The sequence below is a fragment of the Aotus nancymaae genome, unplaced genomic scaffold (genome assembly GCF_030222135.1).
Source record: "Aotus nancymaae isolate 86718 unplaced genomic scaffold, 86718_ANA_hifiasm-v0.15.2.pri h1tg000036l, whole genome shotgun sequence".
Lineage (NCBI taxonomy): Eukaryota > Metazoa > Chordata > Mammalia > Primates > Aotidae > Aotus > Aotus nancymaae.
The window spans coordinates 17,524,383-17,545,651 of record NW_026988450.1 but is presented as its reverse complement, the minus strand read 5'-3'; the positions used below and the strand labels follow the sequence as shown (position 1 = coordinate 17,545,651).

General features: G+C 37.3%; 1 protein-coding gene and 1 pseudogene across 3 annotated transcripts in view; one reads left to right on the top strand and one right to left on the bottom strand.

The window, feature by feature from the left end:
- Nucleotides 1-21,269, top strand: part of PPP1R42 (protein phosphatase 1 regulatory subunit 42) — a 64,335-nt gene that overhangs the window by 8,115 nt on the left and 34,951 nt on the right. For 2 of the 3 annotated variants that reach the window (XM_064384117.1, XM_021669509.2), the window contains exons 2-5: nucleotides 589-801; nucleotides 3,836-4,002; nucleotides 5,416-5,554; nucleotides 7,781-7,897. In XM_064384117.1, the coding sequence (XP_064240187.1) occupies nucleotides 673-801; nucleotides 3,836-4,002; nucleotides 5,416-5,554; nucleotides 7,781-7,897 (552 nt within the window). In that variant the 5' untranslated portion in view covers nucleotides 589-672. Of the gene's footprint in view, nucleotides 1-311; nucleotides 802-3,835; nucleotides 4,003-5,415; nucleotides 5,555-7,780; nucleotides 7,898-21,269 lie in introns of those variants that run through there. The other variant, XM_064384118.1, reaches the window with a different exon arrangement.
- LOC135278209 (U2 spliceosomal RNA) lies at nucleotides 6,694-6,786 on the bottom strand (annotated as a pseudogene).

The window sequence follows — 21,269 nt, the reverse complement described above, 5'->3', positions numbered from 1 at the left end:
TTAAAAGAAAAAAGAGGCCGGGCGTGGTGGCTCACACCTGTAGTCCCAGCACTTTGGGAGGCTGAGGCAGGTGGATCACCTGTGGTCAGGAGTTCAAGACCAGTCTGGCCAACATGGTGAAAACCTGTCTCTACTAAAAATGTAAAAATTAGCTGGGTGTGGTGGTGGGTGTCTGTAATCCCAGCTACTTGGGTGGCTGAGGCAGGAAAATAGCTTGAACCTGGGAGTTGGAGGTTGCATTGAGCTGAGATCAGGCCATTGCACTCCAGCCTGGCGACGAGCGAAATTCTGTCTCAAAAAAGAAAAAAGAAATAAAAAAGATAACTTGCTATGATTCAAATACTACTTAGGAAGAGGAAAAGATTTAAAAGTAAAAGTGAATGAGTATCATGTATTTAATTAGTTTTGATGCTTTAAATCTTTTTATGAAGAGTTAAGTCAATAAACTTAGAAAATACCACAGTGGCTCTAAAAATGTCTATAAACTAGCTTATCAAATAGTTTCATATAAGGGAATTATTTAAAATGTAAGAATAACTTTTCCTTAAATTGCTATATCATAATGCTCCTTTTTTCTTTAATCTTTAGAAAGTTGGAAATAATACCTAAACTTACTTCTTGACATGGTATCAAAACAGAGCTTTTGCTGAGAGTTTGATTTATAAAGAAATTATGGTTCGACTGACCTTGGATCTAATTGCCAAAAACAGCAACCTTAAACCCCGAAAAGAAGAAACTATTTCACAGTGCCTGAAGAAAATAACTCATATAAATTTTTCAGACAAAAATATAGATTCAATTGTAAGAACTTTGAAATTATTTTCCATTTATATATAATTAATAATGTAAAGTTTTGGAATTGGTTTGGGGGCATACCTAATATATTAACTGTATTTTCATTATTCTTATTAACTTTTTTTTTTGAGACAGAATCTCACTCTGTTGCCTAGGCTGGAGTACAGTGGTATGATCCAAGCTCACTGCAACCTCCGACTCCCAGGTCAAGCGATTCTTGTGCCTCAGCTTCCCCAGTAGCTGGGATTACAGGCATGTGCCACCATGCCCAGCTAATTTTTGTATGTTTAGTAGAGGTGGGGTTTTATCATGTTGCCCAGGTTCACCATGTTGAGTTCTTGAGCTCAAACTCCTGAGCTCAAGAAGTGATCCGCCTGCTTGACCTCCCAAAGTGCTAGGATTACAGGTGTGAGCCATTGCACTTGGCCTTTATTATTTTTATCAGTAAGCTTTATATTGTGTTTTTATTTTAACTTTCTACTTGTGATACTAAATTTGTTAAAATTAAATCTATAAAATATAACGTGATTTTTAAATATATAAATTAAATATATGTATATGTTCTACAACACTGAACAGTGTCGCAAACTAGATTTGAAACTGTATGTTGGAAAATAATTTCATAGATAATAATTACTTTGGTATTATTGTAAAACCTTGAAATATACATTTTTTAAACATACCAAAATGTTAAGAAGCAACTATGTGAGTGCTATATTTCAAAAGTTTAACAGTGATAGAAGACTGGGAGGGCGGGTGAGGGATAAAGACTACATACTGGGTACAGTGTATACTGCTCAGTTGAAGGGTGCACTAAAATCTCAGAACTCACCACTAAAAAACTTATCCTGGCTAACCGTGGTGGCTCATGCCTGTAATTCAGCCTGGGCAACAAAGTGAGACTCAGTCTCAAAAAATAAGAACTTATCCACGTAACCAAAAACCATCTGTACCCCCAAAACTATGGAAATAAAAATTAAAATTCACACAAGAGGCCGGGCGCGGTGGCTCAAGCCTGTAATCCCAGCACTTTGGGAGGCCGAGGCGGGTGGATCACGAGGTCAAGAGATCGAGACCATCCTGGTCAACATGGTGAAACCCCGTCTCTACTAATACAAAAAAATTAGCTGGGCATGGTGGCGCGTGCCTGTAATCCCAGCTACTCAGGAGGCTGAGGCAGGAGAATTGCCTGAACCCAGGAGGCGGAGGTTGCGGTGAGCCAAGATCGCGCCATTTCACTCCAGCCTGGGTATCAAGAGCGAAACTCCGTCTCAAAAAAAAAAAAAAAAAAAAAAAATTCACACAAGAAAAAAAAAGTTTAACAGTGAAATCTTTTTTGTGTATAATTTAACTGGTCATGTAAATATATGTTACACTGGGTCAATTATATCAGACAAGTTTATGTTTATCTGGATATAATCTGAAACTACATTTTCTCAGCACTAAGGTAATTCCTGGCTATAATCTGGGAAACTTTAAAGGCTGCAACAACTCTTAAGTCATTTGTGTTGGTATCTGTTGTTTACAATAAATGCTAGAGTACAAGTGAGATAAATTTTCTTGGAAACACAGGAGCTACCTGAGGGCAGAAATTCAAATCACTCTAAATCCCTCATCCATTACAATGCCTGACTCACATTATGTGCTTAATAAATATTTATTGAACAAATGAAAGAAATACTGAAGCCCCAGGCAAAATAATCAATTAAATGCCTGATTTTTTTGTAGGGACCCAACCCAGCTCCCATTCTAGATACCTTTCTGATTTCCTGGTGCTCCTTCTTCCCATGAATTCCTTTGCCCAAACCTCATATTTCTCTTTTGTTGCCCAGAATGCTCTACCTCATCATATATAAGACTACTTTCTCTGGAGACCACCCAGTAAAGTCCCCATTCCATACTCTGTCCTCACATCAATCAATGCTCCTCCAGGGTGGATGATCTTTGTTAGGAGGAAGGCAAATTGGTTAAAGTAATTCACTCTAAAGTGAGAATAACTTCTAAACTTACAGTTTCCAACACATAGCTGTATTTTAAAAGATGTTAACTTAATGAAGGCTGAGAAATTTTTGAGCAGAACTTCACTTTATCGCTTGCCTATTTACTCTAGGCTGATTCTGTTATGACACAAAAAAATGACAGCCTTTTTAAAAATCCCTTTAATTATTTTCTTATCTCAAAAGTAACTGGTAGCTGGACATGGTGGATCATGCCTGTAATCCCAGGTATTTAAGAGGCTGGGGCACTAGGATCACTTGAGCCCAGAGTTCAAGACCAGCCTGGGTGAGACCTTGTTTCAAAAAAAAAAAAAAAGTAACTGGTGTTCTTAGTCATATAAAATACATATAAAAAGAAAGAATGTAATCCTATTCAGACACAATCACTTTTAACATTTAGGTAATATCTTTTCAGTCTTTTACTCATATAATTTTACAATAGTGGGTCATACTGAATGTACTATTTTCACTTAATTATATATTATGAATTTTACTTAATTATGTATTAGTTATTACTGAAGAAACAAAAGATATTTAATGGTTCTACAGTATTCCTTTAGATATCATTATCATAGTTTTTAAAAAATTAATCTATGGTTCTTGAATATCTAGATGACTTCCAATTTTCAATATTATAAACCATAGTAGTTGACTTCCAATCCTAAATAAATATTAAACCCTATTTATAATGTTGAGACAATAATTTGCTTCAACTTCCAGAGGAGGCTGATTGCTTCCAGGGAAAATTGCTTGCACTGGGAAAATCTTAACAATTACAATTTTATTGATATAATTACAGAATTTCTTAAAAAAAAAAAAAGAAAAGAAAAAATCACAGAATTTATTTTGTAATCAATCTAGTCTAGAATTTCTTTCATAATCATTCTAGTCTTGTTTTAACTGTGCTAAGAACAGAGAAATACTGTTCTTTTATATTAACTTTAGGGAAATTTGCAGAATGATCAACTGAAAATTTTTCTTAAAAACTAACTTTTAAGTTTTCAGGAGAAATTACATTTGACATGTTTTTGTTTCCCTTTTAGGAAGACCTCTCTCTTTGCAAAAATCTTAGTGTTTTATATTTATATGATAACTGTATTAGTCAAATCACTAACCTGAATTATGCCACAAATCTGACCCACTTATACCTACAAAACAATTGTATTTCATGTATAGAGAATCTCAGGTCATTAAAGAAACTGGAAAAACTGTAAGTGCTTTTATTTTTTAATAATGTATCTGTTTTTCATGATTATAGTACTTAAATTTTTTTGCATGCAGGCATTTCCATTTTTTGCATTAAATTCCAAAAGTAAATTGAATATGAAATCGATATGATTTCATACTCATCTGAAAAAACCCATACGATTCCCACATGGGTTTTGTGGAACAGACCTCAGTTTTTATTCTCTTGTACTATTATTAACAAGAAGTAAATTGTTTCACACATATAATGCTTAATAATTTGTGTTTTATTAAGCCTGATATACTTTTCATTCTAGGGAGTGGTTGTTTTAGGGCTAATAGGGATATCTAAAACATCCCCATGTAGGCTCAACTGATGAAAGAAATTTCCACGGAACCCAGATGAGTTATGTGCCTTTCAGAATCACACATCTCATACCATCTGGTCATATAATTGATCCTATTGATGTAAACTTGATTGTAAAAAGGTATTGAATATCTAGATGGCTTCCAATTATATAATGGAATGTAACTGGTGAGCTGGGCATGGTGGATCATGCCTATAATGATTATAATTAGGCAATGAAGATCGGTGGATCCAATCTCCCCAGATTGGAATAACTACCATGCTCCTCAAAGAATGGGCTAAAGGCCTCAGAATGGAGACACAGGAGTTGGCTGGTGAATGCTTATTAAAAATGGAGAGCACTGGGTTCCAACCTACATATCCAAATTAGACTCTCCAGGGGTTAGACCCAGATATCTTCATTTTTATTTTTATCTCTTGGTTTGAGACAGAGTCTCACTCTGTCACCCAGGCTGGAGTGCAGTGGTACGATCATGACTCACCACAGCCTTGACATCCCAGGTCCAAGTGATCTTCCCACAAGCATGCACCATCATGACTGGCCTGCCTGCCTGCCTGCCTTCCTTCCTTCCTTCCTTCCTTCCTTCCTTCCTCCCTTCCTTCTTTCTTTCTTTTTCTTTCTTTTGAGATGGGATCTCCCTATGTTGTCAGACTGGTCTTGAACTCCTGAGCTCCCAAAGTGCTGGAATTACAGGTGTGAGCCACTGTGCCAAGCCATGAAATCTTCATTTTTTAAACCTACAACCCAGAAATGGTTATTATCAAACTATCTACCAGGGCTCTTCATATGTTAGGTGATATATAAAGAACCTTGGTAGGTAGTTTAATAACTATTACAATTTGCTCACTTTTTTAAAAAGCAAAAAACACATTTTTAGACTAAATTAAGTATAAGAATATAATTTGTTCTCATTTAAATAAACCAACCTTTCATAGATTCAATATAAACATAATAGTCTACATTTATAATTTTGTTCAGCTTGATGGTTTTGTTATTACACTTTTGACATGTTTAATAAAGACCATGACATTCCCAGAATGTCTATTTAGAACTATGTCTATGTTTTACAGGTATCTGGGAGGCAATTACATTGCTGTCATAGAAGGTTTAGAAGGATTAGGAGAACTAAGAGAGCTTCATGTTGAGAGTCAGAGGCTTCCCCTTGGGGAAAAGCTTCTGTTTGATCCAGGAACTCTTCATTCTCTGGCAGTAAGTTCACATTTGAATATTTTGACGAGGAATAATAGTGATTAACAAGTTACAATGAAACAGGAATACAGCGAAGGTATATTTGGACATTGTACATACTCTGCATGTTTATATGGCCAGCTCAGAGCTTATCTGAGGACTGAAGCTGATTTTCTCATGTGCAATCTCAGAGACTCAGCATTTATAAAGTGGGATAATAAAATCTGCCTCTTTGGGTAACTGGACGGATGAAAAGAAGAAAGTTAAAAGATATGTTAACTGAAGTTTTAGTACAGATGTTCATTCATTCATAATGTGGACCTTGGTGATTCTCATGGCTCAACATTTTAAATTTTAGGAAAAAGCCTAAGGGAAGAGGAATGTGCAATTATTTGGAAACTTTTAAACAATCTAGTAGAGAGCCATTGTAATAATAAGTTGTTTCCTCCCAGGATCCTGATTTGATTGTAGGTTGCACTACATACAGCTCTACCTCATCAGAACTGTGTAGGCCTGGGAGCCCTGGGGTTGGGGCTCCAACTGTGTCACCTGACAACCAGTTACATTGGATGGAGGTGCTACAATAAATTGAGAAGCCAGAGGGTGCCACTTAGGCTCCTGCTAATCCTCAAAACAAGAGACTTGGGATAGGCTAACTTCAAATCTGGGGCAGGAGACATAAATGGGGCATGGTAGTTGTCTTACAGATTTCATCAGTTTTATTTTATTTATTTATTTAGTTTTGAGATGGAGTCTTGCTCTGTCGCCCAGGCTGGAGTGCAGTGGCACAATCTTGGCTCACTGCAACCTCCGCTTCCCGGGTTCAAGCAATTCTCCTGCCTCAGCCTCCCAAGTAGCTGAGACTACAGGCACATGCCACCACGCCTGGCTAATTTTTGTATTTTTAGTAGAGATGGGGTTTCACCATGTTGGCCAGGTGAATCTCAAACTCCTGACCTCAAGTGATCTGCCACCTCGGCCTCCCAAAGTGCTGGGATTACAGGCATCAGCCATCATGCCCAGATTCATCAGTTTTATTTTAGAGGGCCCAGAAATAGAGGATAGTGGATGGATTTTGACCCAGATTTATAAAAATTAAGAAGTAGTTCCCCCAATACTTTAGTATCAGGAAATATTTTTTCTAAATGTTGGCTGTGCATGATGGATGACTCCATCTTTTTTTTTTTTTTTTAAACTTAAACTAATAAAAACAGATACTACACTTGATCTCAGCCAAAAGGCCATGAAGCAATGGTTGACTCCATCTTGGTAGATATTGCTAAGCCTCATAAGATGACTTTGATTTAGTGTTACATCAACACTGAAATTCCTGTTAATTAGCTAATTATTATTTTAACTAGTTTCTGAACATATGGATTGTCAAAAAAAAACCATAAGGACAGGTAGAGAGAAAAATAAAAACCAGATATTATTTTATTCTTGGTATGTTTCCTATTTAGCAAAACAAAGATAAAAACTGTTTCTTCCTATGGAAGTACAAATCTTTTTAGAGACAGAGTTTTGCTCTGTCATCCAGGCATGATCTCTGCTCACTGCAATCTCCGTCTCTGAGATTCAAGCAATTCTCCTGCCTCAGCCTCCCAAGTAGCTGGGACTACAGGTGCACAGCACCATGCCTGGCTAATATTTTTTGTTTTTAGTAGAGACAGGGTTTTGCCACGTTGGCCAGGCTGGTCTCAAACTCCTGACCTCAAGTGATCCATCCGCCTCACCTCCTAAAGTGCTGAGATTACAGGTGTGAGCCACCGCACCCAGCCCCTATGTAAGTACAAATCTTAGTATTTAGCACAAAATGATAATTTGCTAAAGCTACAGTAAGCATTTTTTCTATATTGTATCATTCATTTGTTGGTGCATCTTTTTCTTTCTTTGCTTTTTGATTCTTGGCTTCTTTATTCTATAAATTTATTTTGTATCTTGGAAAAGGAAAATATGACTTATGGAGGAATTATAGGGAGAAAGAGTAAGTTATATGACATATTATGATTCTGAAACTTCCATCTGAAAAATAAAATGCAACAAAAAGAATTTCATGGCTTTTGATGTTCTTGCCTAAAGAACAAAATAACCTAAACTGATCAAGCTTAAACTTTTCTGGGATTAGTATTTCTGGTTCCTATATATGGTATTTAGACTATTTGCTAATTTTCAAGGAGTAGGATTTCTGGTTGCCATATACAGTATTTAGACTATTTACTAATGCTAACTTGGTTATTTTTCTTACAGAAATCCCTCTCTATATTGAATATCAGCAGTAATAATATTGATGACATTAAAGACTTAGAAATACTGGAGAATCTTAATCAGCTCATAGCTGTTGACAACCAACTTCTGCATGTGAAGGTAGTATAAAGAAAAATTAATTTTAAGATAGTTACATGAAATTGTGATTGAAAAATATGTGTTTTGAAATAGCTACAAAATAAATATATCACATTAAAAGCTACTCTGGATTTGTTCTAAAATTAGCTAATGAATACTTCTTAATGTATTTATTTCCATAATTCTGTCCTCTTATTTGGTTTTCTCCTTCATACTCCAATGCCTCTATCCCTCACCAACAGAATAAAAATTCCTGAGAAGGGAAGTATCTCTTCTTTGCATTATTTTCCCATTAAACTTTTCCTTCTAGAGAAGGAAAAGACTAGATTTCTTGCCCCTTAAGACTGATTTCCCAATGAATGAGTTTCTAGTAACTGTGACTAGACCTGAACTCTCTCTTGGCTACTTCCTTTTGGGGAATTACTTGAAACTGTTCTGATTGAACTTACTCTAATTTGTGCCAGCTATACTAATGTCATGTTATATCATATAATGCCATATTCATTCAATTATTTATTTATTCAAATATGTATTGGCCACCTACATATTTGTCAAGCTCTGTACTACTCAGTGTAGAACAAAAGGAATATATGGTCTTCATCTTCGAGAAACCTATACTCAACCAGTAATGAGACTACAACATGATACTGTTTTTTTTTGTTTGTTTGTTTGTTTTGAGATGGAGTCTTGCTCTGTTGCCCAGGCTGGAGTGCAGTGGTACGATCTCGGCTCACTGCCATCTCTGCCTCCTGGGTTCAAGCGATTCTCCTGCCTCAGCCTCCCAAGTAGCTAGGACTACAGGCATGTGCCACCATGCCTGGTTCCTTTTTTGTATTTTTAGTAGAAGATGGGGTTTCACCATGTTAACCAGGATGGTCTCAATCTCCTGACCTTGTGATCCACCCTCCTCGGCCTCCCAAAGTGCTGGGATAACAGGCGTGAGCCACAGTGCCACAGTATTACCATAATACTTTTTATAAGTATTATGGTAGCCCTAACTCAGCCGGAGGCTGCAGAAGTCTTCCTTGAAACAGTCATCTATGGGTTGAGCCAATGCTATGACCTCAAAGTTTCTGGTTTGGCAATGGAATGAGCTGTGGTGTAATTTCTTGACATATGAACCACAGGAAGAAGAATGAGCTTCTTTCTCCAAAAAGCAGCTTTTGTTTTCAGAACTACTTCCAGACAGTCATTTGGTGACCCTAAAAATGTTATATTGACCTTGTTTCCAAATTCAGATCCATTACTTGGCTCATCCCATAGCTGCTATAAGCAATAGATAATTATGAAAATAAATATATGTATTCTAGCACAAATGAATTACTCAAAATATCCAAAATGCTACTGAATAATCAGGATGGATGTTTAAAATAAGAAGGCCTTAGGAAGCATGACTCAATTAATTGTTTCAACTTACAATATGAAAAAGTAAGACGTTCATGGGATAAATTCTGAATTTAAATATATTTTACATTTTATTTTATTTTTTGAAACAGAGTCTCACTCTGTTGCCCAGGCTAGAGTGTAGTGGTGTGATCTTGGCTCACTGAAACCTCTGCCTCCCAGATGCAAGCAGTTCTCCTGCCTCAGCCTCCCGAGTAGCTGGGATTACAGACATGTAATCAGGAGATCGAGACATCCTGGCTAACATGGTGAAACCCTATCTCTACTAAAAATACAAAAAAATTACGTATTTTTTGTATGCATGTGCCTGTAGTCCTAGCTACTCGGGAGGATGAGGCAGGTGAATTGCTTGAACCAGGGAGGCAGAGGTTGAAGTGAGTCAAGATCGTGCCACTACACTCCAGCCTGGGTGAAAGAGCGAGACTCTATTTCAAAAAAAGAAAAAAAGGAAGAAAGAAAAAAAAGGAACAATTACAATAACATGTCAGCATCACTACTCTTGCACTTTGGGGCAAGTGAAATAAGGGTTGCTTGAATACAAGCACTGCAATAGTGACACAGTAGATCTGATCACCCAGTTGGTTACTAAGTAGCATGTATAGCATGGAAATGCTGGACAAAAAATAATTCATGGCCTTGGGCAGGACAAACAGGCCAGTGCAAGATTTCATCATGATACTGAGAACAACATCCATTGTACTCAGCTAGGCTTGGTGGCTGACACCTGTAATACCAGCACTTTGGGAGGTCGAGGTGGGCAGATCACTTGAGGCCAGGAATTCAAAATCAGCCTGGCTGACATAGCGAAACCCTATACAAACATTTGCTAGAAGTGGTGGTACATACCTGTAATCCCAGCTACTCAGAAGGCTGAGGCAGGAGAATTGCTTGAACCTGGAGACAGAGGTTGCAGTAAGCCAGGATTGTGCCACTGCACTCCAGCCTGGGCAACAGAGTGAAAAAAGAGCATCCATTTTAAAAATTACAAATTATTTTTTTCTGGGATTTTACATTAAATATTTTTGGGCCACAGTTGACTTTGGGCAACTGAATAAGGGGGTGGGAGGGAACTACTATATTATACTCCATGTGCCAGGCACTGTTCTAGGGCCTTGGAAAAACACATCTTAAATACTGGAGATACTATGATAAATAAGACAAAGTCTCTACCCTCGGCCGGGCATGATGGCTCACACCTGTAATCCTAACACTTTGGGAGGCTGAGGTGGGCAGATCACTTGAGGTCAGGAGTTTGAGACCAGCCTAGCCAACATGGTGAAACTAGGAAGAAAAAAAACAGCCTGTACCTTCAGGGAGATTACATTACAGAGGGACAAGGGAGGAAATGGTATGAAAATACATAAGCAAGGCCGGGTGTGGTGGCTCATGCCTGTAATCACTGCACTTTGGGAGACCGAGGCAGGAGAGGATTGCTTGAATTCAACACCAGCCTGGAGAACAAAGGAAGACCTTTCTTCTACAAAAAATTTAAAAAAGAAATTAGCCGGGCATGATGACATGCGCCTGTAGTCCCAGGTACTCAGGAGGCTGAGGTGAGTTAAGCCCAGGACCGGATAACTTGCCCCAAAGTACAAGACTGCAGTGAACTGTCATCTGTCCACTGTACTCCATCCTGGATAACAGAGTGAGACCCTGTCTCAAAGATGAAAGAAAGAGAGAAGAAAGAAAGAGGGAAGGAAGGAAGGAAGGAGGGAAGGAAAGAGAAAAAGAGAGAGAGAAGAGAGAAAAAGAGAGAAAGAAAGAACGAAACCTTCAGATCTCAAGAGAACAAAAAAAAAAAAAAGAAAAGAAAGAAAGAAACCTAAGCAGAGAAGATTGTGAAAAGTGCTATGAAGGAATTAAATAAGATAACCAAAAAAAAGGAGTCAGTGGATGTTTTAGATCAGGTTATTATGAAAGGCCTCTGAAGAAATGACATTTACACTGATAATTGAAGGATGAGAAAGAAGATATGCAAAGAGCTGGGGAAAGAACATACCAGGCACTAGGTAAAGCAGATGCAAGAACTCTGAGGCCAAAGAAAGCTTGAGTGTCCAAGGAACACTGTAGTATGGTTCCCAGTGCCTAGCTCAGTTTCTGATACATTGTAGGTGCTCAATAAATACACTGTTGAGTGAATGAAGAGGCAACAGTACACAATATGAGATTAGAAAGGAAGACACAGAGGCCAGATCGTAAAGGTCCTTGTAGGATATGATCACAAGTTTTTACCTTATTCTAAGTGCAATAAAAACCCGCTGAAAGGATCATTTTCTTTTTATTCCCCTCCTCTGTCAACTGAAGGAATATTTAAAAAAAAAAAAGATTTCTCTACTGCTATATGAAGAATGAGTTTCAAGAATGACAGCAAAGAGATCAGCTGGGAGACTACTGCAGAAGTTAAGAGAAGATGGTTGCTTAGCGATGAAGAGGAGTGGGTGGGTTTGGGAATAATGAGTTATATTTTAAAGTAGAATTCATATAACTTGATGAGCAGGATGTAGGCATAAAGGAGGGGAAGGAATCAGTATGACTCCTAAATTTTGTGTGAGGAACTGGGAAGACCGTGGTAGCCTTTATAAAGAAGAAATAGAATAATTCCACCTGGTGAAATGCCTATTGGATATTGAAATGAACATGTCATGTAAGCATCTGGAGTTTAAGGGAGAAGTAAGATTGGAAAGTTTGGGAGTCAACAGCATTTACATGATATTTAAGAGCCATGGCATGGGGTGAAAGACAATAGAGATAGAGAAAAAAATGAGGCCAAGACCAATCACAAAAACACTCCAGTATTTAGAGATCAGTTAGACGACTCCATCAGGAGTCAGTGAGGTAGAAGAAGAGAAAAAGGAGTTTCAAGAAAGAGGGAGTGGCCGTTTGCACTGAATGATGTTGAATGGTTAACATGAGGGAAAACGAGTTTAAAGAACACCTGGATAGAATACCTGATTAACAAAGTTACAGGGGACAAGTTTAATTTGTGATGAAGTTGAACCAGAGAGTCTGTGGATCAAAAACCACAGCAAATGGTAATGCCAAAAAAAAAAAAAGTGGGTGGATTTCATTAAAGACTAAGCACTGAAATATTAGAGAGCCAATATTTCTCTCCTGTCTCATGCATACAAGTAGGCTCTATTCTTAAAACCCTGTCTACATGACCTTAAAACATTGCACAAGAGTTGGTGAATTCGTTCCTTTAGGGAAACTGACTAGCTCAAGAGAAAACATCTCCCAATCCTGACGTTTAAGGGTTTCAGAGGGAAAATGCCAGCTGCCTGCCCAGTTGCCCCACAGTGAGACAGTCCATAAGCCTTACCCTCGCACAGAAAGCTCTCATTCACTTTCATGAATAAACAGGCAGCTCAGGATTAGGAGACCTCTGAAAGCCTCTAAAATGAAAGAGAGAGAAACAGAAACAAAAAGAATTCTGAAAAAATAAATCATGTGGAAACAGGAAAATAATCCTTTAAAATCACACTATAATTTCCGAAGAGAAATGAAAAGGATTCCATAACCTTGAAATAAAGGCAAGATTCTATTTTTTAAAAGAAATATGAACAGAACACTTAAAAATTAAAAATGGGATGAGGAAATGAAATATTCAATATAAGTTTAAATGATAAAGTTGACAGTCTCCCAGAAAGAACAAACAAAAAGAATGGAATATAAGCAAGCAAAAAAGAAACTTAAAAGAATTAACTCAGAAGACCCAATATATGACTAATAAGAGTACCAGAATCAGAGAATAGGTATCTCAGTCCATTTGTGCTGCTGTTAACAAAATACTTGAGACTGAGTAATTTATCAGCAGAAACCTACTTCTCAAAGTTCTGGAGCCTGGGAAGTCTAGGATTAAAGCACCAAAGGTTTGGTTTCTGGCAAAGGCTGTTCTCTGCTTCCAGAATGGAGCCTTGGGTCATCCAGAAGGGATGTGTCCTCATACAGCAGAGGGATGAAAGGAGCAAAATCACCTTTTTATAAGGTTCTCATCCATTCATGAATACTCTGCCCTCGTAAATTAGTCACTTCCTAAAGGCCAACCTCTTAATACTATTGCAATGGCAATTAAGTTTCAACATACGTCCAGGAAGAATGAAGCAGGAGAAGTTTCAACATATAACTTTGGGGATACATTTGGACCATAGAAATAGGGGGAAAATGGAGAAATATATTTTTTAATTATATCTTAAGATAATCTAATGGGCCATGATGTAATAACCAGGACCAGAATTGCCCTCCATAAAAACAAAGAGAAACCTAGACAAAATATGTGAAACAACTTTTTCAGACCTTGGACAATAGGCAGCACAGGCCTGTTGTCCCTAAGAGAAAAAACAACAGGATGAATATTGACAACACTGCAGGGAGGGGAACAGCAAACAAGAACCATAAAAATGTTGCTTTCAGAGGCAGTCTTGTGAAAAAAAAAAAAACAAAAAAACATGTAAATCATAACCAGAGAAAAATCAGTCAAGAAAAAAAATAACCAGAAATGACATGAAGGATAAAATTAAGAGATGAGACTTTTTTTTCTTTTTTCTCTTTTTTTTTAAGAGATGAGGTTTCACCATGTGGACCAGGCTGGTCTCAAACTCCTGACCTCAGGTGATCCACCCACCTCAGCCTCCCAAAGTGCTGGGATTACAGGCTGAACCACCACACCCACCCAGGACTTTGTTTTTAAACAATTATAAATATACTCTGTACTTTAAAGAAATCATGAGGGCCGGGCGCGGTGGCTCAAGCCTGTAATCCCAGCACTTTGGGAGGCCGAGGCGGGTGGATCACGAGGTCAAGAGATCGAGACCATCCTGGTCAACATAGTGAAACCCCGTCTCTACTAATACAAAAAATTAGCTGGGCACGGTGGCGCGTGCCTGTAATCCCAGCTACTCAGGAGGCTGAGGCAGGAGAATTGCCTGAACCCAGGAGGCGGAGGTTGCGGTGAGCCGAGATCGCGCCATTGCACTCCAGCCTGGGTATCAAGAGCGAAACTCCGTCTCAAAAAAAAAAAAAGAAATCATGAACAGAAAGGGAGGACAAATGGAAAGTGTGGGAAAACATAACTTCTAGAGCTAATATATATATAATATATTCATTTATTATATATATTATATAAATATATTTTTATATATTTATATATTTATTTATATATCATATAATATAAATAAATACATATAAATAAATTAAATAAATATATTATATATAATAAATGAATATATTATATATGTGATATATAATATATAATAATGTATTTATTTATATACGTTATATAATATTGTATATTTATTTATTAAATATTAAATTTTTTTTTTTTTTTTTTTTTTAATTGCATTTTAGGTTTTGGGGTACATGTGCAAAACATGCAAGGTTGTTGCATAGGTGCATACGTGGCAGTGTGATTTGCTGCCTTCCTCCCCTTCACCCATATCTGGCATTTCTCCCCATGCTATCCCTCCCCAATTCCCCACCCCCCCGCTGTCCCCCCCACTCCCCCACAACAGACCCCCATGTATAGTGCTCCCCTCCCTGTGTCCATGTGTTCTCCTTCTTCAACACCCGCCTATGAGTGAGAACATGTGGTGTTTGATTTTGTGTTCTTGTGTTTATATACGTTATATAATATTGTATATTTATTTATTAAATATTAAATATTTTTATATGTATTATATATAATATATTTATATACATTTATATTACATATATAAAATATATATATATATATATTTTTTTTTTTTTTTTTGAGACGGAGTTTCGCTCTTGTTGCCCAGGCTGGAGTGCAATGGTACAATCTTGGCACACTGCAGCTTCAGCCTCTCTAAGTGCTGGGATTACAGACATGAGCCATTGCACCTGGCTAAAAATATTTCTAAAATAAAAAATTCATTGGATAGGATTAAAAGTAGATTAGCCATTATACAAGAAAAGACAGTGTACTTAAAAACATACCATTAGAACTATCCAAAGTAAAGCATGGAAAGAAAAACAACTGGAAAACAAAACCAAACAAACAAAAATGAGGGTAAAAGAGTGAGCCCCTATCTCAAAACAAACCAAACAGAACAACAACAAAAAAGTGGCCCCAAAATTGCTAAATTTGATGAAAATTTTAACCCTTGATCTATGAAGCTCAGCAAAACCCAAACAGGAAAATCCCAAAGAAAATTACACTAAGGTACACTACAGCAAAATTGCTTAAAAAAAAAAATGATAAGAATATCTTAAAAGCAGCCAGATGCAGTGGCTCACACCTGTAATCCCAGCACTTTGGGATGCCAAGGCGAGTGGATGACCTGAGATCAGGAGTTGTTTGTGACTAGCCTGGCCTACATGGTGAAACCCTGTCTCTACTAAAAATACAAAATTAGCCAGGTATAGTGGCACATTCCTATAGTCCCAACTACTCAGGAGGCTGAGGCAGGAGAATAGCTTGAACCTGAGAGGCAGAGGTTGCAGTGAGCCAAGATTGCGCCATTGCACTCCAGCCTGGGTGACAAAAGCAAAACTTTGTATAAAAAATAATAATAATAATATCTTAAAAGCTACCAGAAGAAAAACACATTTAAAAGACATTTTATGTACATAGAAAGATAGTAATTATTATAAGCTTCTTGTCAAAAGCAGTGCAAGCCAGAAGATTATGAAATATCTTTAAAATCCTAAGAGAAAAACACCCTTGTCAGCTTAGAATTACATATCCAGTGAAACCATTCTTCAAAAAAATGAAGGCAAAATCAAGAAAAATAAAACCTGAGAGAATTTTTTTTTAAGACAGGGTCTTAACTGTGTTGGCCGGTCTGTAGTGCAGTAGTGTGATCACAGCTCACTGCAGCCTCAATTTCCTGGGCTAAAGCGAACTTCCTGCGACAGCCTCAGTATAGCTGGGACCACTGATATGTGCAACCACACATGCAAAAAAATGAAGGCAAAATAAATAGTAACCATATATCATGGGGTTTATGACATGTAAAAGTAAAATATACAGTAACAAGAGCACAAATGACAAGAATGGAGAAAATTGTAGTATATTGTTGCAGAGTTCTTACATTATATGTGAAGTAGTACCATGCTATTTGACAGTAGCCTGTACATATTTTAAAATGATTGTTTTAAACCCTAAGCAACCACTAAAATATAGTCAAAGATGTTTACAACTAATAAGCCAATAATGAAGAGAAACTCAAATGCCAAAAAAAAGTGGGGGACAAGAAAAGAAAAAGAGAATAAAGAATGGAGAAGACAGCAAGATAGTAGTCTTAAACTCAGCCAATATCAATAATTATATATTAATATTAATTATGTTAATATAACTAGTTTAAATGTTCAAGTAAAAGGCAGAGATAGTAGGACTGGATTTTTTTTTTTTTAAATCCAATCTTAACTGGGCATGGTGACGCCTGTAATGTCAGCACTTTAGGAGGCCAAGGTGGGAGGATCACTTGAGCCCAGGAGTTCAAGACCAGCTTGGGTCTTATTTATGCTTTAAAAAAAAATCAAATGATACTCTCTGGAAGAAACACACTTTATATATAAAGATATATGAGTTAAAAATAAAATTATGAAAAGTATATATTGAAAACACAAATAATATGAAAAATGAGATGGCTATATTAATGTAAGAAAATAGATTCTAGGACAAGAAATATTACCAGAGGTATATAAAGAAAATTTATAAAAATTAAAGGGGCCAATTCTTCAAGAAAACATAACAAGCCTCAAATTTATGCTCTTTAGAATTACAAACTACATGAAGTAAAAATTCACAGAAGTAAAAGGAGAAATGGACAATTCCATTATTATAACAGAGATTTCAACATTTGTCTCTCATTGGTTGATAGAACCAATGGATAGTAAACCAGTAATGATATAAAAGGTAGGTATAACCAACCAATTTGATCTAATTTACTCCTATAGAACATTCCACCTTATAATAGGAGTTAGAATATCAAGAGCTAGATGCAGTGGCTCATGCCCGTATTACCAACACTTTGGGAGGCTGAGGCAGGTGGATTTTTTAAGCCCCAGAGTTCGAGACCAGCCTGGGCAACATGGTGAAACCCTGTCTCCACTAAAAATACAAAAATTAGCCAGGCATGGTGGTGTGCGCCTGTAGTTCCAGCTACTTGGGAGGCTGAGTTGTGAGGATTGCTTGAGCCCCAAAGGTGGAGGCTGCAGTGACTGAGATCACAACACTGCACTCCAGCCTGGGCAATGGAGTGAGACCCTGTCTCAAAAAAACAGAATTATCAATGATAATCCATATGAAATAAAACAAAATCCATACAAATCACAAAGAAAATTAGAAAATACTTGATTGGAAGGAAGATGAAAACAAAACATTTGAAAATTTGTGAGATATAGTAAATTAGTGCTTAGAGGGAAAGTTATGGTTTTGAACACTTATAGTAGAAAAGAAAAAAATATATAAAGTGACAACAAGAATGAGGGAAAAATGCAAACAATAATGACAATAAATTTAAGACGAAGAAAAATTAAAACAATGCTCTAATCTTGTACTTCAAGCAGCAAGAAAAATAAATGCAAATTAAGGCTGGGCATGGTGGCTCATGCCTGTAATCCCAGCACTTTGGGAGGCCAGGTGGATCATGAGGTCAGGAGATCAAGACCATCCTGGCCAACATGGTGAAACCCTGTCTCTACTAAAAATATAAAAATTAGCTGGGCATGGTGGCATGTGCCTGTGGTCCCAGCGGCTTGGGAGGCTGAGGCAGAAGAATCACTTGAACCCAGGAGGCAGAGTTTGCAGTGAGCCAAGATCATGCCACTGTACTCCAGCCTGGGTGACAGAGTGAGACTCCGTCTCAAAAAAAAAAAAATTAGCTAGGTATGGTGGTGCCCATCTATAGTCACAGCTACTCAGGAGGCTGAGATGGGAGGATCACATGAACCTGGGAAGTAGAGGCTGCAGTGAGCTGACATCACACCACTGCACTCCAGCCAGCAGAGGGAAACAAAGTGAGACCCTGTCTCAGAAAGAAAGAAAAGAAGAAAGAAAACAGAGAAACAGGGACTACTTCCCAACTCATCTTATCAAACCAGCAATATTACTAGAACACTATAGAGCAATATACCCCATGAACAGAGAAGCAAAAATCCCTACTAAAATATTAGCAAATCAAATCCAGCAATATATAAAAAGATAACACACAATGACCAGGTGAGGCTTATATAATTTACCAAACAGAATAAAGGAGAAATATTATATAATCGTCTCAATTGATGCACAAAATGCATTGTAGTCAGCACCATTTATTGTTTTAAAAATTATCGACAAACTGTAAATAGAAAGTAACTTAACCTGATAACAGGCATGTATATAAAATCTACTTAACAACATACTTAATGATAAAAGCCTGAATGCTTTCCCTAAGATTAAGAATAAAGGAAGGATGTTTGCTATACTATATTTATTCAGCCTTACACTAGAAGTCTTAGCTAGTGCAATAAGACTAAAAAATGAAACAAATGGCATTACTTTAAAAGGAAGAAGCAAAATATTCTTTATTTGCAGACTATGTGATAGGGCACGAATAAAAGGATGAGAAATCCGCAAAAAGCTATTAGAACTTATGGAGTGAATTTAGCAAGGTCAATATGCAAAACGTAACTGCATTTCCATTTACTAGCAATGAACAACTTGAAATGAAAAATTTTTAAATGGCATTTATAACTTCATCAAGATACATAAAATACTTAGGGGTGCATTTTTTAAAATATGTGCAAGAGCTGTATAATTAAAACACAAAATGTTGGAAGAAATTAAAGAAGATCTACATAAATGGAGAGAGGTACCATTTTCATGTATTAGCAGACTGCATTCTTTTTTTCTGGTTTTGATTTTTTTATTTTAATAGACTTTATTCTTTAGATTAATTTTAGGTTCACAGCAAAATTGAAAGGGAAGTACAGAGATTTCTCATACTGCCTGCCCTTACACATACATGGTAAAAGACTTTGTATTCTTAAAGTGCTAATTCCTTCTCAATTGATCTATACATTCAACATAATCCCAATCAATATCTCAGATTCTTTTCTTTTAGAAATTGACAAATCAATCCTAAAATTTATAAGAAAGGGACCCAGAATACCAAAGCAACATTGGTAAAAAGAACCATTTGGTGAAACCATCATGGGCATGGTAACTCTGCCTATAATCCCAGTACCTTGGGAGAATGAGGCGGGAGGATTGCTTGAGCCCAGGAGTTTCAGACCAATCTGGGCAACATAGCAAGACCCCTTCTCTAAAAAATGTTTTTTAAAAAAATTAGCTGGGAATGATAGCATGTTGCCTGTAGTTCCAGCTACTCAAAAGGCTGAGGTGGGAGGATTGCATGAGCCCTGGAGGTCGAGGCTACTGTGAGCCATGATCTCACCACTGCACTTCAGCCTGGGCAACAGAGTGAGACCATGTTTCTCAAAAAAAAAAAAGCAAAAAAAAAAAAGCCAGGTACAGAGGTTCACATCTGTAATCCTAGCACTTTGGGAGGCTGAGGCTAGAGAATCACTCCCCAGGAGTTCAAGACTCCATCCCTACAAAAATTTTTTAAAAATTAGCTGGGTGTGGTGGCACATGCCTGTGGTCACAGCTACTCAGGAGGCTGAGGTGAGAGGATTTCATAAGCCCAGGAGGCTGAAACAGCAGTGAGCCATGATTGTGGCACTGCACTCCAGCCTGGGTGTCTGAGTGAGATCCTATCTCAAAAATAAAATAAAATAAATAAAATAAAATAACATTTGGAGAACTTACCCTACCTGATTTCACAACTTTAAAGTTACAGTAATCAAGAGAATGTGGCATTGACAGGATGGACATAAAGATCAAGGAAACAGAACAATTTATAAGTAAACTCACACATATGGTCAACTGGTTCTTAACAAAAGTTCCAATATTTCTTTTTCATTTCTTTTCTTTTCTTTCTTTCTTTCTTTTTTTTTGACACAGAGTCTTGCTTGCTCATTGCCTAGGCTGGAGTACAGTGGCACAATCTCAGCTCACTGCAACCTCCGCTCCCAGGTTCAAGCAATTCTCCTGCCTCAGCTTCCTGAGTAGATGGGATTACACGCATGTGCCACCATACCCAGCTAATTTTTGTATTTTTTTTTTTAAATAGAGATGGGGTTTCACCATGTTAGCCAGGATGGTCTTGAACTCCTAACCTCAAGTGATCCACCTACCTCAGCCTCCCAAATGCTAGAATTACAGGTGTGAGCCACTGTGCCCAGCCAAAAGTTCCAGTATTTCAATGGAAGAAAGGATAATGTTTTCAACAAATGATGGAACAACTACATATCCAAGTAGGAAAAGTGAACATTTACCCTTTACCCCATGCACAAAAATTTACTCAAAATGGACCATGTTCAAATTTAACTGCTAAAATATAAAACTTCTAGAAAAATAAAGATTTCTTTAAAAGAACACAAAAAAACACAACCCATAAAAATTAAGTATTACACCTAAACAGGAGAGCAAACTAGGAAAGGGAAGACATGGTATCTAGAAAACAGTAAAAAAGTTAAGGAAATTCACAGAAGTGAAGGTAAGTCCTAGGACAGCAGCTGTACAGCAGGCTAGAAGGCACCAACCCATGTTGCAACAGACTGAATTGTGGTGAGTACATAGAAAACCAAGCAAATAAATAATTAGGCAATTTTAACTCTAGGGAAAATAAGAAGCAATCCTAGTGAACTATGTAGTTTAGCTGTGAATAATACTTAATTGAGCTTACTAATACAGTCACTGAAAATTGGCCAGGTACAGTGGCTCACGCCTGTAATCCCAGCACTTTGGGAGGCTGAGGCAGGAGGATTGATTGAGCTCAGGAGTTCGAGACCAGCCTGGGAAAGATGGTGAAACCCTATCTCTACAAAAAATACATTAACATTAGGCAGGCATGGTGGCACATGCCTGTAGTCCCAGCTATTCGGGAGGCTTAAGTAGGAGGATCGCTTGAGCTTGTGAGGTCAA